This window comes from Erinaceus europaeus, chromosome 16, assembly GCF_950295315.1.
Source record: "Erinaceus europaeus chromosome 16, mEriEur2.1, whole genome shotgun sequence".
In the NCBI taxonomy this organism is placed as follows: domain Eukaryota; kingdom Metazoa; phylum Chordata; class Mammalia; order Eulipotyphla; family Erinaceidae; genus Erinaceus; species Erinaceus europaeus.
The window spans coordinates 23,638,538-23,654,804 of record NC_080177.1 but is presented as its reverse complement, the minus strand read 5'-3'; the positions used below and the strand labels follow the sequence as shown (position 1 = coordinate 23,654,804).

Below are 16,267 nucleotides of genomic sequence, written 5' to 3'. Positions count from 1 at the left end.
ATTTTTTTCTATACTTGCTAATTTATTTTTCAAGTTTTTCTATAAAGATCAAACACCTCTAATCAGAATAAAATAAGTTATTTTAAAATGCTTTTCCAGGGACCAGGTGGTGGTGCACCCAGTTGAGTGCACATGTTACCATGCATAAGGACCCAGGCTCAAACCCCTGGTTCTCACCTGCAGGAGGAAGTTTCACAAGCAGTGAAGCAGTGCTGCAGGCGTCTAGCTGCCCTTCCCTCTTTAATTTCTCTGTCCTATCAATTTAAAAAATGTTTTAAAGTGCTTTTTCCACACACTCCTTTTCAAAAAAAAAATAATTTACTTTCCCTTTTGTTGCCCTTGTTTTTAATTGTTGTTGTAGTTATTATTGTTGTTGTTGTTGTTGTTGATGTCGTTGTTAGATAGTTCAATTCCCCACATGGCTATAAGCCAGAGCTGATTAGCGCTCTGGTTAAATAAATAAATAAATAAAACAAAATAAAAGCTAAAAAGCCAAGAAAAAAGATTAGGGGAGACAGAGAGATTAAGCCTAGGCCATGGAAGTTCTATGCTCTAACAAATCAAACCATTTCTCAAACTGATATAAATATCTCTTCTCTCCCAATATGCTTGAGTTTGTACAAATGGTCCCTACACACCTGTAGTTCATGAGCAGAAACACAAAGATGATTCTATTTCAATAATGGTTTCTCTGTCCATATCAACTCTAGTGCTTAGAAACCATGCAGATACTACAACAATAAAAAAACAAGGGCAACAAAAGGGAATAAATAAAATATATATTTAAAATTTTTTTTTTTAATTTTAAAAAGAAACCATGCAGATGTAAACAAAAAAAACAAACAAACACTTACTTTCTTTCAAAAAGGGGATAGTCTTAACCCTGATGCCAGTCCTTATTCCCTGCCTCCACCTTCCTTCCCCCTCCCGCAGCACTGCTCATTTCTGGCTTATGGTGGCACAGGAGACTGAACCTAAGACTTAGGAGCCTCAGACATGAAAGTCTTTTGAATAGTCACTATACTATCTCCTCTACTTCATATGTGTTTTTCCCCCTTTATCCTCTTTTTTGTTGTTGTTGGACCCGTGCTAAATTGGTTTATAAAAAATGTATTTTGTTTAACTCAAATACTACTAAAATGGAAAAATTAGTAATTTCCATTCTTAAAAATAAATGTCTCTAAAAGCATCTTTTCGGGAGTCGGGTGGTAGCACAGCGGGTTAAGTACATGTGGTGCAAAGCACAAGGATCCTTGTTCAAGGCCCTGGCTCCACACCTGCAGAGGAGTCCCTTCACAGGTAGTGAAGCAGGTCTGCAGGTGACTCTTTTTCTCCCCCTCTCTGTCTTCCCCTCCTCTCTCCATTTCTCTCTGTCCTATCCAACAATGACGACGACAATAACAACAACAATAACTACAACAACAATAAAAAGACAAGGGCAACAAAAGGAAAAATAAATAAAATTTTTTTAAAAACTAAAAAAAACTATGAAAAGTAACTGGAAATTCCTCAGAATGCTTAACACTCAAATAATAGGTACTCAAATAACAGTAGCACTACTCACAATAGCTAATGGTGAAGACAACTCAAACTGGGCATCAACAAGTGAATAAACAAGAAAGCGGTACATCTATAAAATAGAACACAGTAGTATTGCACCAAAGTAAAAGACTCTGGGGGGTAGGTGTGTGTGTGTGTGTGGGGGGGAGGGTTCAAGTCCTCGAACAGGATGGCAGAGGATCTAGTGGGGAGTTGTACTGTTATGTGGAAAACTGGGAAATGTTATGCATGTACAAACTATTGTATTTACTGTCAACTGTAAAGCATCATTCCCCCCAATAAATAAATAAATAAACAAACATAGTATATGCTTTCAGACATCCCAATCTACTCACCAGATAGTCTCTAGGTGTTCCTCTGAAGCTATCTATGTCTTTTGTTTTAAAAGGCACATTTGTGCTTGGTGAGAAGGAAAAAGATACAGGGAAGCTTGGTCTAAAGCCTATGGACCTGGATCCAACTGAACACAGCAGCAAATTCAACAAGATCCCAGAATAATCCAAGTTTCTACCTTGTAGTAGAACTGAAATTATTAAACCACCCAGCTTATTTGCTTTATAATGGTCGGCCCACAAGGCCCATCCCATATCAAGAATTCATTCTAGGAGGGGTTGAGAGCACCTGGTTGAGCGCATATGTTGCAAAGAGCAAGGACCAAGGCTCAAGCCCCTGGTTTTCACCTGCAGGGGGAAGCTTCCCAAGTGGTGGAGCAAGGCTGCAGGTGTCTCTCTTTCTCCTTTTCAAGCTCCCCTTTCCCTCTTGATTTCTGCCTGTTTCTACTCAATAAGTAAAATATTAAAAAGAAGAATTCAATCTAGGTAGGAGCGTTTTATCAATCCCTCAGGTGAGTATAATGAGACCTAAAGTTTGAGTATCTCCTAGGTTAAGGTAACAGAACCCGTATGTCATCCAGTGAATAAAGATGATTCTAGAGCTCCATCTTGTGGCCCAAGAGGTCAAAAACAACTTGGCTAGAATTTCTATTTGACAGGAATTCTAAGCCTCGCATAATCCCTAACAACCTCCTCTAATGACTATTGCTTAGAGCTGACCCATGCCATAACACACAGGGGATAAGTAGAAGCAGTGAACAGTATAGAAATCTAGTTTTGAAAAATATAAATTATATAGGCTGGGGAGAAGGAATCAAGATTATGCAAAGACTTTGATGCCTGAGACAACCAAAACTCTCGGGTTCGATCCCCAGCACCACCATAAACAGAGCCGGGAAGGAAAGAAGGAAAGGAAGGAAGGAAAGAAGGGGAAGAGAGGAGAGGATGAGGAGGGAAAGGGGAGGAAGATGAGAGGGAATGAGAGGGAGAGGAAAGAGAGGGAAAGAGAAAGAAAGACGTATAAAAGGAAATGTATGTTATTGTGGGCTATTGTAATACTATTGTGAGTATAGTCGGCATTTACTCAAGGCCCATAACACTGTAATAGGTACTATAAACTAAAGATACTGAATAAGACATGATAATGTCCTGAAAAATCCACAGGAAAAAAATAACAATAATAGTACACGTTAGGTCAAGTGCCTCCTTTCTGAGAAGCAATTCCTGGACATTGGAAAAGAAATCAGACATAAGGGGTGAGGGTAGATAGCATAATGGTTATGCAAAGAGACTCTCATACCTGAGGCTCCAAAGTCCTAGGTTCAGTCCCCTGCACCACCATAAACCAGAGCTGAGCAGTGCTCTGGTGAAAAAAGAAAAAGGGGAGTCGAGCGGTGGCGCAGTGGGTTAAGTGCACGCGGTGCAAAGCGCAAGGCCCAGCGGAAGGATCCCAGTTTTAGACCCCGGCTCCCCACCTGCAGGGGAGTCGCTTCACAAGCGGTGAAGCAGGTCTGCAGGTGTCTATCTTTCTCTCCCCCTCTCTGTCTTCCCCTCCTCTCTCCATTTCTCTGTCCTATCCAACAACAATGACATCAATAACAACAATAACTACAACAGTAAAACAAGGGCAAAAAAAGGGACTAAATAAATAATTATTTTTAAAAAAAGAAAAAAAAATCAGACATAATGTCAACAAAAAGACATCTTAAACAATGACAAAAGTAGTAACTGAGATGCGCAGGGCAAATACCACAGAATATAGGTGCTTTAGTAAGGCTCTGAATGAAGGGGTCCCTTTCACCAGAAATAAAAGAAGTCATCCACTCCACACAAGTCTGTGTCAAAACTATGATGGGTCAGGGACAGAGTGAGGAGAGGAAAAGAAGGGTTAAGAGTATATTACAGGGAGGTTCAGCAAAGGTTTCTTTTTCTTTCTTTTCTTTAAAGATTTTATTTGTTTATTTTTCAACAACAAAATTGAAATAGATTTATTACTTACAGGTCCTGGAGGAGGTAAGGGCCACACAGGAACTGTAGACAAAGCAAGGGGCAGGGTCCTATTATTTCTATAGCTTGGCGGTAGTCTTTCCACTCTCTCTTATTTATTTATTAATGAGAAAGATAGGAGGAAAGACAGAAAGAACAAGACATCACTCTGGCACATGTGCTGCTGGGGATTGAACTTGGGACCTCCTACTTAAGAGTCCAATGCTGTATCGACTGTGCCATCTCTCAGACCATGCAAAGAAATTTTCTCTGATGGCCTACCACTTGATCTATACCTTGAAGGGGAATAAGGAGTCAGTGCAGTCAGTACCTTCTAAAAGGAGTTAAGTAGGTTGAAGATGGGACAAAGGTTTTAAGAAATTAAAATACTGACAAATATAGAAACAATTTTTAGCACTAACACAGAGAAAGGCTGGTTATGGCAAAGGGATGAAGAGACAGAGACCAAATGGAACTCGGATTTCAGTCAGGATGGTTATAAAAGTGATGGTGACAATTAAAACAAACAAAAGTTAAGAAAGGAATATATTTACAGAGAGAAAAGAAGATTACTACAGGTTTCAGTGGGTGGGACACCTGGCAAAGTATTATCTATGTCTATGTAGTAAAGGTGGCTAAGTAGGAGAAGAAAATAAGATAAAAGGAGTGGCTAACCAGAAGGCATGTCTGATTAGAGCTAATCATGTGACCTCTAAATTCCTAGGATTTCTGTCTTTTCTGGTATAGTTTTCTGTACTGTCATCTAAACTGCTGTGTCTCTGGGACTCTCCTCTCCCTTTTTGCCCCTTTCAAGCCATCTCCCTAAAGAGTAGGTGATATTGAGAGTCGGGCGGTAGCACAGCAGGCTAAGCGCACACGGTGCAAAAACGCAAGGATCCTGCATAAGGATCCTGTTTCGAGCCCCCGGCTCCCCACCTGCAGGGGAGTTGTTTCACAGGGGGTGAAGCAGGTCTGCAGGTGTCTATCTGTCTCTCCCCCTCTCTGTCTTCCCCTCCTCTCTCCATTTCTCTCTGTCCTATCCAACTACAACGACATCAATAACAACAATAACTACAACAATAAAACAACAAGGGCAACAAAAGGGAAAATAAATAAATATTTTTTAAAAAGAGTAGGTGGGGAGTCGGGCGGTAGCGCAGTGGGTTAAGCGCACATGGTGCAAAGCGCAAGGACCAGCGTAACGATCCCGGTTTGAGCCCCGGACTCCCCACCTGCAGGGGAGTCACTTCACAGACGTGAAGCAGGTCTGCAGGTGTCTATCTTTCTCTTCCCCTCTCTGTCTTCCCCTCCTCTCTCCATTTCTCTCTGTCCTATCCAACAACGATGACATTCACAACAATAATAATAACTACAACAACAATCAAAAGACAACAAGGACAACAAAAGGGAAAATTAATAAAATTAAAAAAAAGAGGTGATATTACTACAACCATGAGAATTATAGAGAAGATGGTAAATAGCCATTTGAAGATAACAGTGATTTTGTATTTCTCAATTCTCTTCAAAATATAATAGATCATCAAATATATATACATATATATATCTTAACACTTTTACGTAAGTATACACCAATGAAATTACCACCTACATAATGACACTGAATTCCAGATGTTTCCTTCATGCCTTCCTTTCCTGAGGCAACTACTAATCTAACTTCTACAATCTGCCTACTCTTAACAGTAATACAAATGGAGTCATGTAGTATAAGGTCCTTTGTGTCTGGCTTCTTTCATTCAATATTCTAAGTATGAGCGTCATAAGCATTCCTCAATTTATTTATTCATTCTCTTTTGATAGACAGTTATTTCCTGTTTTTGGCTATTAATAAGTGAAGCAGTTGTGACTATTCTTGGACATTACTTGGGTGGAAATGTACGCTCATTTCTCTTAGTGATATTAGCTCAAGTAGATATTGGCAAAAAGTTTTTCCCAAGAAGCTATACCAGCTACACCTAAATTAACACTGAGTTTCACTTGGCACTACTAGTCTCTTTAACCATTAAGAATGTATACTGATGACTTCATACTCAGCTCTGGTTTATAGTGGTGTGCGAGATTGAACCAGGGACTTTGGTTTCATCAGGCATGAAAGTCTCTTTTAAAGCTTTTTTTTTTTCCATTCATTACTGGATATATATAGAAAAAAATTAAGAGGGGAAGGGGAAACACAGAGGGAGACAGATACATGCAGCTCGGCTTCACCACTTATGAAGCTTTCTCCCTACAGATGGGGACCAGGGTCTTGAACCTGCATTCTTGTGCACTATAATATGTGTGCTTAACTAGTTGCACCACCGCCTGGCCCGGAATAATTTCTTATAGTAGGAATTCAAATTACTGCCCATTTTCAGATGCATCACTTGCATAACACATAAAAGCACCATAAGAAATCTTTACAGGGATTCGGGCTGTAGCACAAAGCACAAGGACCAGCATAAGGATCCTGGTTCAAGCCCCAGCTCCCCACCTGCAGGGGAGTCGCTTCACAAGCGGTGAAGCAGGTCTGCAGGTGTCTATCTTTCTCTCCCCCTCTGTCTTCCCCCTCCTCTCTCCATTTCTCTCTGTCCTATCCAACAACAGTGAAAACAATAATAACTACAATAATAAAACAACAAGGGCAACAAAAGGGAATAAATAAATAAAATAAATATTTTAAAAAAAGAAAAGAAAAAGAAATCTTTACAGGAACTCCTGACTTGCCCTAGTTTCACTACTGAGTGTTTTCTTTTTTTTTTGGAGGGTGGGGGGAGAAGCACTCTTTCTATTACCCTTGTTAAGGCAAGACATTACCCGTCAACAGAACTAACAGTTCCTAATTGAAACTAATAAAAGAAGGGAGAGAGGCACTGAGAGAGCAGACAGCTAAAATAGACAATGAAAAGGGTGAGACCAGCAGAGTGAGTTGGGAAGCTTCACTCTTCCTGAACTCCTTAGATGTTATAGGATCTCTAATCTGAAAAGTGTTCAGAGACCATTACAACAGACCAAGCAAGACATGACTGAGTGACAAAGAAGAGTATGATCATGCAAAAAATAATAGCTGAAACCATCTAAATGAAACTCTGTCCAAAGATACAACATATATTTCCTTATGTGACAATTCTCTCTCTTGTCCAATCTTTTAAACTCAAGTTCCATGCCATAGCACACTCATTAACACAAAACTCCTAAAACAGACCTTTCAAACAAATGGCCACAGAATCAGGCAAGCACTATAAAAGGAAGTAGCACAAGGATTAAGACACAAGGAGTGGTAGAACCCTTAACACATTCTATAGGTCTGAAAAGGAACTCATGACTCAGTTTTAACTGACTGCTGTCTTGAGAATAAATGTTCATAATCTTTTCACTCTCCACCCCCCTCCTTTCTCATTATTCAGTGTGAGGCCTCCCTATTGCTTCAGGGAGATTGTATTTGTTTCTAGGAGACTAGCAGGCCTCCTGAGTAGGCCTAGAATTCACATGCCCAAGCTATTACAAGCTGGAAGTCATTTATAAGTCTGGTAAGAAACCACAAGATGCATTAGTCAACAATTTGTTCTGCCTTATAGCTTAACTCCTTTTCAGCCACCAATGTATGTACTCAACTAGGTGTGCCAATGCCTAATTGATCTTTTTTTAAATTTTTTAAAATTATCTTTATTTATTTATTTACTTATTTATTTGGATAGACAGCCAGAAATTAAGAGGGAAGGGGGTGATAGGGAGAGAGACAGACACCTGCAGCTCTGCTTCACCACTTGTGAAGCTTTCTTTTCTCCCTGTAGGTGGAACCCGGGTGGGTCCTTGCACACTGTAATGTGGGCTCAACTAGGTGCATCACCACCCCACCGCTCCTAATTAATCTTTGAAAAAAAAAAAAAAAGAAAGAAAGAAAGAAAAGAAAAGGGGCTTGGGTGGTGGCGCACCCAGTGAGACAGATCTGCAGGTGTCTTTCTCTCACTGTCTCTATCTCCCTGACTTCTCTCAATTTTCCTCTGCCCTGTATAATTAGGAAAGAGAAAGAAAGGAGGAAAGAAAGAAAGAGAGAGAGAGAGAGAGAGAAAGTGAGGAAGGAAGGAAGGAAGGAAGGAGAGGGAAAAATGTCAGGTGTGCTCTCTCAGATACATATGCACATACAGTTTTACCTGAAAGTATAAGAGGTTCATAAATTCCCTAAAATCTTTCCCTAGACTAGATATTCCTGAAGCAGATCTATCCAATTCCAGACTTTTCTTCCCAAAGGATTCAGAATTGCCCCCACAATCTGAGCTGGAGTTTCTATGTCACTGTGTTCAGGTGTTTCTCATGTTCAATAGACAATTATTTCAGCTAGCTCTGACATCTTTGACCTATCCCAAACCTAAGATCTCTCTTTCTACTTTAGCTTGTTAGCTGGAAGAAGTATCGCATTTATCCCATTGTTGACCTGAAATAAGCAGATTAGAGAGAGCTGACTAGTAGAATAAAATGTCAGCTCTAGAAGGGACTTCAGCTATCATCTGATCTGACATCCTCATTGAATAGACTGAAGACAACTCAGCATAATTAATCTTGCATAGAAAGACAAAAAGGCTTTGTCTTTTCCCCTGTACCAATCTGTGCTGAAGAACTTTAAACAGAATAATCTGAACCAAAGCAGTAGTGGATATGAAGGATGTATCAAGCCCTTTTCCTGCTTCACCTATAAAAGCTTATAAAGGCCACAGAGTTGGAACAGGCAAAAAACACCCTAGTCCCACAGCACTGTGCGGCTCCTTTCCCAGGAAAAAAACAAACCAGTCAAGTTTGCCAATTATCCTTATTAGACAAGGTTTCTCCCATATGGGCTCTGAAACTGTAGGTTACCAAAAATACCATAATTGAAGAACTATTCAAAACAGATATCCCCCTCCATAAGCTTAGAAATAGTTGAAATGTTGACCACAGTCTGAAGAAACAAGTAGTTTCATGTACAACTAGTAGATTTATAAGTTACAGGCAAATTGTTGGCAGAATAATTTGACAATCTTTATCAAAATATAAAATGCGGGAGTCGAGCAGCAGAGCACCGGGTTAAGCGCAGGTGGCGCAAAGCACATGGACCGGCTTAAGGATCCTGGTTCAAGCCCACAGCTCCCCACCTGCAGGGGTGTCACTTTACAAGAGGTGAAGCAGGTCTGCAGGTGTCTCTTTCTCTCCCCCTCTCCGTCTTCCCCTCCTCTCTCCATTTCTCTCTGTTCTATCCAATGACATCAATAACAACAACAATAATAAAACAACAAGGACAACAAAAGGGAATAACAAATAAATATTTAAAATATATATAAAGTGCACATTCTTTGGCAGGGAAGATAGCATAATGGTTAATGCAGACATATTCTCATGCCTGAGGCTCCTAGGTCTCAGGTTCAATCCACTGTACCACCATGAACCAGAGCTGAGCAGTGCTCTGGTAAAAACAGATAGACAGACACAGAAATTCCTGACAGATATTTTTGCAAAGGTGAGCTAAAGTAGATGTACAGTCAGATTCAATGCACCCTTCTTTATAATGGCCCAATCTGGAAATAAGAATTCTGTGTTGTTGGATACATTATAGAAACAGAGTATCACATAGCTATTAAAAGAAAAAGTGCTAGGTCTATAGATGTTTATATAAAAAATGTTCCAAGATAGTGGGTATTACTACATTGTTGCTTTAGTTTAAAATTTTTAAGATTTATTTTTATTTATTTAAAAAATATTTTAGGGAGCCAGTGGTCAGTGGGTTAAGTGCACATGGCGCAAAGCCTAAGGACTGGTCTAAGGATCCCAGGTGCGAGCCGCCCCCCTCCCCTGCGGGGGTGGGGGGGTGGAGGAGTGTTGCTTCACAGGTGGTGAAGCAGGTCTGCAGGTGTCTGCTTTTCTTTCCCCCTCTGTCTTCCCCATCTCTTTCGAGTTCTCTCTGTCCAACAATGACATCAATAACAACAACAATAATAAACAATAAGGACAACAAAAGGGAAAAAAATAGCCTCCAGGAGCAGTGGATTCGCACAGAGCCCCAGCAATGACCCTGGAGACAAAAAAAAAAGTAAAGGTCCAGGTGGTGACGCACCCAGTTAAGTGCACTTAATACCACTGCAAAAACCTGGGTTCCAGCCTCGCTCCTCACCTACAGGGGTACACTTCACAAGCAATGAAGCAGATCTGCAGGTGTTTATCTTTCTCTCTCCTTCTTTTATCTCCCCTCCCTTTTCAATTTTTCTTTGTCCTATCAAGTATAATAGAAAGGGAGGGCAAAGGAAAATATTGCCACTGGGAGTGATGGATTTGTGGTGCCAGCATCGAGGCCTTAGCAATAACCCTGGTAGCATTAAAAAATAATAAAATAGAGGGTCGGGCGGTGGCGCAGTGGGTTAAGCGCACGTGGCGCAAAGCGCAGGGACCGGTGTAAGGATCCCGGTTCGAGCCCCCGGCTCCCCACCTGCAGGGGAGTCGCGTCACGGGCGGTGAAGCAGGTCTGCAGCCCTCTCTCTCTGTCTTCCCCTCCTCTCTCCATTTCTCTCTGTCCTATCCAACAACAAAGCAACGTCAACAATGGCAATAGTGACCGCAACGAGGCTGCAACAACTAGGGCAACAAAAAGGGGGAAAGATGGCCTCCAGGAGCAGTGGATTCATGGTGCAGGCACCGAGCCCAGCAGTAACCCTGGAGGAAATAATAATAATAATAATAATAATAATAATAATAATAAAATTACGCCGGTCCTCGTACTTTGGGCCATGTGCGCTTAACCTGCTGCACTATTACCCACCCAGTCCCCCTAGTGTAAAATTTTTAAAGAATACATAAACATGCTGGTATATACATTATGTTCTGAAAGGATCCATGAAGTCATCCACCTTTAGAAAGAACAGCTAGAGATCAAGAAGGGAAATAACTATGTGGATATACAAACATTAAAAAAACAAAACAAGGGGGTCCGGCGGTAGCATACTGGGTTAAGCACACGTGGTACGAAGCAAAAGGACCTGCGCAAGGATACGAGCCCCGGCAGCCCACCTGCGGGGGAGTAGTGAAGCAGGTCTGCAGGTATCTATCTTTCTTTCCCCCCTCTGTCTTCCCCTCCTAACTCCATTTCTCTCTGTCCTATCTAACAATAACGACATCGATAACAACAATAACTACAACAACAGTGGTCTGGAAGTAGCGCAGTGGATTAAGTGTTGGATTCTCAACCATGAGATCCTGAGTTCGAGCGGGAGAGCACATGTAGCAGAGTGATGTCTGGTTCTTTCTCTCCTCCTATCTTTCTCATGAATAAAGAAATAAATTCTTTAAAAAAAAAATAATAACTACAACAATAAAAAACAGCAAGGGCAACAAAAGAGAAAATAAATAAACAAAGAAAGAAGTAACAGATAACCAAGAATGGTGGACTTTTTCTTACTTTTCATTGTACTTGTGTGCCTATAAAACCTAAACCTAATAAATCCTAGCATAAAAATAAAACAATAATCCCATTTGGACTTTTCAAAAGTCAGAGAGAGAGAGAGAGAGAAAGCACACAAGAAAAGTCATGTTTAATGAGGCCCCAAGTGGAAAGAGAATGAGAATCCATAAAACAGAGCACTGGTGGAGAAAATGAGAGCTAGAACATTCAGTCCCTGTTTGACAACCCCCTCCAACTCCCCCAAGCAATGCTGACATCACCAACTAACTATTCAAGGTTTCCCCTAGGATCAAATAGCTCAGGCCCTGCTCCAGCTGCTAACTATGCATTACCATTATAAATATGGGATACAGCAGGTTGGGAGAAGGCTGGCATAGTTCATTCAAATTCTGCCTTATGTAAATAAGATATTGCAGAACAGCTGTTCCTAAACAGTCCAAGACATACATTACAGCTGAACACAGTAGACAGTCCTCCTGGCAGAGAAGAAGCTTCCTTAAAAGCTTAAGAATAAAATGTGGGGTCTGGGAGGTAGCACAGCGGTTTAAGTGCACATGGCGTGAAAAGCAAGGACTTGGAATTCCTCTCCTGAGACTATATCCTAAGGAACCCAACACCCATCCAAAAAGATCTGTGTATGGCTATGTTCCTGGCAGCACAATTTGTAATAGCCAAAACCTGGAAGCAACCCAGGTGTCCAACAACAGATGAGTGGCTGAGCAAGTTGTGGTGTATATATACACAATAGAATACTACTCAGCTGTAAAAAATGGTGACTTCACCGTTTTCAGACAATCTTGGATGGATGGATGGACCCTGAAAAAATCATGTTGAGTGAAATAAGTCATAAACAGAAGGATGAATATGGGATGATCTCACTCTCAGGCAGAAGTTGAAAAACAAGATCAGAAAAGAAAACACAAGTAGAACCTGAAATGGAATTAGCGTATTGCACCAAAGTAAGAGACTCGGGGTGGGTGGGTGGGAGGTTGCTTCAGAAGCAGTGAGGCAGGTCTGCAGGTGTCTATCTTTTTCTGCCCCCTCTTGTCTTCCTCTTCTCTCTCAGTTTCTCTCTGTCCTATCCAACAACAACAATAGCAACAATAATAACAAGGGCAACAAAATGGGAAAACATGGCATCTAGGAGCAGTGGAGTCATAGTGCAGGTACTGAACCCCAGCGATAACCCTGGAGGCAAAAAAATAAAAAAAATTTTAAAAATACACTACAAAGGAACAGTAGTGATCCAGTCACTACATGTATTTTTTAGCTGCATGGAAAAACAAGAGCAAGGTATATTGCAAAAGAGAGGGCAAGAGAATTCTCTGTTGGATTATGTAGTCTCAGGGGGCCCTGGTCCACATGGGGGCATCACAGTGCATGGAGGAGGATAATCTCAGAGATGGTGGATCAATAAAGTAGTGTCTCTCCTTTCTGTCTCTCCCCCCGACTCTTAAAAGAATAAACATTGAGCTGGGAAGGTGACTTTGCATTATTGTCCATGAGTCATTCACTAGCATTGCAGTAAAAACAATGGTTCAACAATAAGGAGTCTGACATTCACCTAAAGACAGAAGGCAATACTGAAAGGAGGCTCCTGTCAGTGCTTCTTCATACAAAGATAAATGCCTAGAACTGATACTGTCTAGAGTCCAGATTACTGACTTCTCATCAACAATGAGTGTGGATTTCTCACACTTCCCTCAAATTGGAACAAGGACCACCTCCCCCCCAGCTTCAGAGACATGTACATGTTAGGAGACATCCAACTGATATTAACTGCCATGTGTAGATTTTCACAACTTTTATCGACTGATGACAGTATGAGGATTGCAATTTTCTTTTCTTTTCTTCTTTTTTTTTTTTTGCAGCCAATTTTAACACATTATGAATAAAGGAAACTCACCTCTGAGGCTTTCGAATATCCCAGAGTCCCACTCCTTCCTTTGAGTTGGCTGTAGCCAATAACCGAGGTTCCACAGGGTTAAACATGACACTGTGAAAGGCTGATGGGTAGTTTGCCAGGCAGAAGGGTTCTGTGAAGAAAGAAATTATCTATCAGTTCATTTTTGGCCCCTTTGGATCTGGGACAGGGAGACAAGCAGGACTATGCTCAGTGGGCAAGAACCTCAACGCAGTGCACCACCCTAGTTATCACCCTACCTCCGGGGCCCCACAAGTCCTAGGATACACTTTCTTCATAAAGAAAAGCCTGAAAGTGGTCCAGGAGGTGAAGCAGTGGATAAAGCATTGGACTCTCAATCATGAGTCCCCAAGTTCAATCCCCAGCAACATATGCACCAGAGTGATGTCTGGTTCTTTCTCTCTCATGACCAAATAAATTCTTTAAGAAGGAGGAGAAGGAGAAAAGCCTGAAAGAGCAATAACCACATTTAAGTAAACCTGACTGAAGTTGTGCTACTCAGAAATTTATATAGCACCTATTCAGATCATGTGACAAAATACACATGGTCAATATAAATGTAAGCTATTTATATAATAAGTAAAATGGAATTCCATGAGTTAAGAAATGTGCCAATTACAGGGAGGGCTTTATATCTTAAACTAAAAATATTAGCTTTAATTTTTTTTTTAAGTTTTGAAACTACACAGATTTAAGGAAGACAAGGCAAAACAAGAGTGCAGTGTTCACACCTATGGACATCTAATCTTTGACAAAGGGGCCCAGACTATTACATGGGGAAAGCAGAGTCTCTTCAACAAATGGTGTTGGAAACAATGGGTTGAAATATGCAGAAGAATGAAACTGAATCACTGTATTTCACCAAATACAAAAGTAAATTCCAAGTGGATCAAGGACTTGGATGTTAGACCACAAACTATCAAATACTTAGAGGAAAATATTGGCAGAACTCTTTTCCGCATAAATTTTAAAGACATCTTCAATGAAATGAATCCAGTTACAAAGAAGACTAAGGCAAGTATAAACCTATGGGACTACATCAAATTAAAAAGCTTTTTCACAGCAAAAGAAACCACTACCCAAACCAAGAGACCCCTCACAGAATGGGAGAAGATCTTTACATGCCATGCATCAGACAAGAGTTTAATAACCAACATATATAAAGAGCTTGCCAGACTCAACAACAAGACAATAAATAACCCCATCCAAAAATGGGGGGGGTGGACTTGGACAGAATATTCACCACAGAAGAGATCCAAAAGGCTGAGAAACACATGAAAAAATGCTCCAAGTCTCTGATTGTCAGAGAAATGAAAATCAAGACAACAATGAGATATCACTTCACTTCTGTGAGAATGTCATACATCAGAAAAGGTAACAGCAGCAAATGCTGGAGAGGGTGTGGGGTCAAAGGAACCCTCCTGCACTGCTGGTGGGAATGTCAATTGGTCCAAGCTCTGTGGAGAACAGTCTGGAGAACTCTCAGAAGGCTAGAAATGGACCTACCCTATGACCCTGCAATTCCCCTCCTGGGGATATATCCTAAGGAACCCAACACCCATCCAAAAAGATCTGTGTACACATATGTTCTTGGCAGCACAATTTGTAATAGCCAAAACCTGGAAGCAACCCAGGTGTCCAACAACAGATGAGTGGCTGAGCAAGTTGTGGTGTATATATACACAATAAAATACTACTCAGCTGTAAAAAATGGTGACTTCACCGTTTTCAGACAATCTTGGATGGATGGATGGACCTTGAAAAAATCATGTTGAGTGAAATAAGTCAGAAACAGAAGGATGAATATGGGATGATCTCACTCTCAGGCAGAAGTTGAAAAACAAGATCAGAAAAGAAAACACAAGTAGAACCTGAAATGGAATTGGCGTATTGCACCAAAGTAAAAGACTCGGGGTGGGTGGGTGGGGAGAATACAGGTCCATGAAGGATGATAAATGACATAGTGGAGGTTGTATTGTTAAATGGGAAACTGGGGAATGTTATGCACGTACAAACTATTGTATTTACTGTTGAATGTAAAACATTAATTCCTCAATAATTAAAAAAAAATAATAAAATCAATTTTAAAAAAAAGTGCAGTGTCTTCTGCTGAACATAATGCTCACTCCCTAATTTGAAAAGAAAATGGTCTGTTTACAACTTTATGGTTTTACTCAGTATTAAATTACAAAAAGGGAGGGGCATCTAGAACTTGAACTTTTCTTTCTTTTTTTAAAATTTTTTTTTTTCCCTCCATGGTTATTGCTGGGCTCGGTGCCTGCACCACGAATCCACCGCTCCTGGAGGCCATTTTTTCCCCTTTTGTTGCCCTTGTTGTTGTAGCCTCGTTGTGGTTATTATTATTACCACCGTTGATGTCATTCGTTGTTGGACAGGACAGAGAGAAATGGAGAGAAGAGGGGAAGACAGAGAGGGGGAGAGAAAGACACCTGCAGACCTGCTTCACCGCCTGTGAAGTGACTCCCCTGCAGGTGGGGAGCAGGGGGCTTGAACCAGGATCCTTACACCGGTCCCTGCGCTTTGCGCCACGTGCGCTTAACCCACTGCGCCACCGCCCAACCCCCCCTTTTTTTAAATTTATTTTTTATTTAAGAAAGGATAAATTAACAAAACCATAGGGCAGGAGGGGTACAACTCCACACAATTTTCACCACCCAATCTCCATATCCTAACCCCCCCCCCCCATAGCTTTCCCATTCTCTATCCCTCTGGGAGCATGGATGCAGGCCGACCCCCTTTTAAAAAATTTTTTAATTGTCTTTATTTATTTATTGAATAGTGACAGCCAGAGATTGAGAGGGAAGGGGTTGATAGAGAGGGAGAGGGAGAGAGACAGAGAGACACCTGCAGCCCTGCTTCACCATTTGTGAAGCTTTCCCCTGCAGGTGGGGACTGGGATCTCGAACCTGGGTCCTTCAGATTGTAACATGTGCACTCAACCAGGTGTGCCACGACCCGGCTCCAAACTTGAACTTTTCTTACATCAGTCAGCTCAAATCAACTTTACCTAGAAATCCCATAGGGCGG

At 41.1% G+C, this 16,267-nt stretch overlaps 1 protein-coding gene across 3 annotated transcripts in view; it reads right to left on the bottom strand.

The window, feature by feature from the left end:
- The window catches only part of DCAF5 (DDB1 and CUL4 associated factor 5), a 120,797-nt gene that overhangs the window by 63,161 nt on the left and 41,369 nt on the right, over window positions 1–16,267 (bottom strand). For all 3 annotated transcript variants that reach the window (XM_007535326.3, XM_016193536.2, XM_016193535.2), the window contains one exon: window positions 13,202–13,331. In XM_007535326.3, coding sequence (XP_007535388.1) covers window positions 13,202–13,331 — 130 coding nt within the window. The remainder of the gene's footprint in view (window positions 1–13,201; window positions 13,332–16,267) is intronic.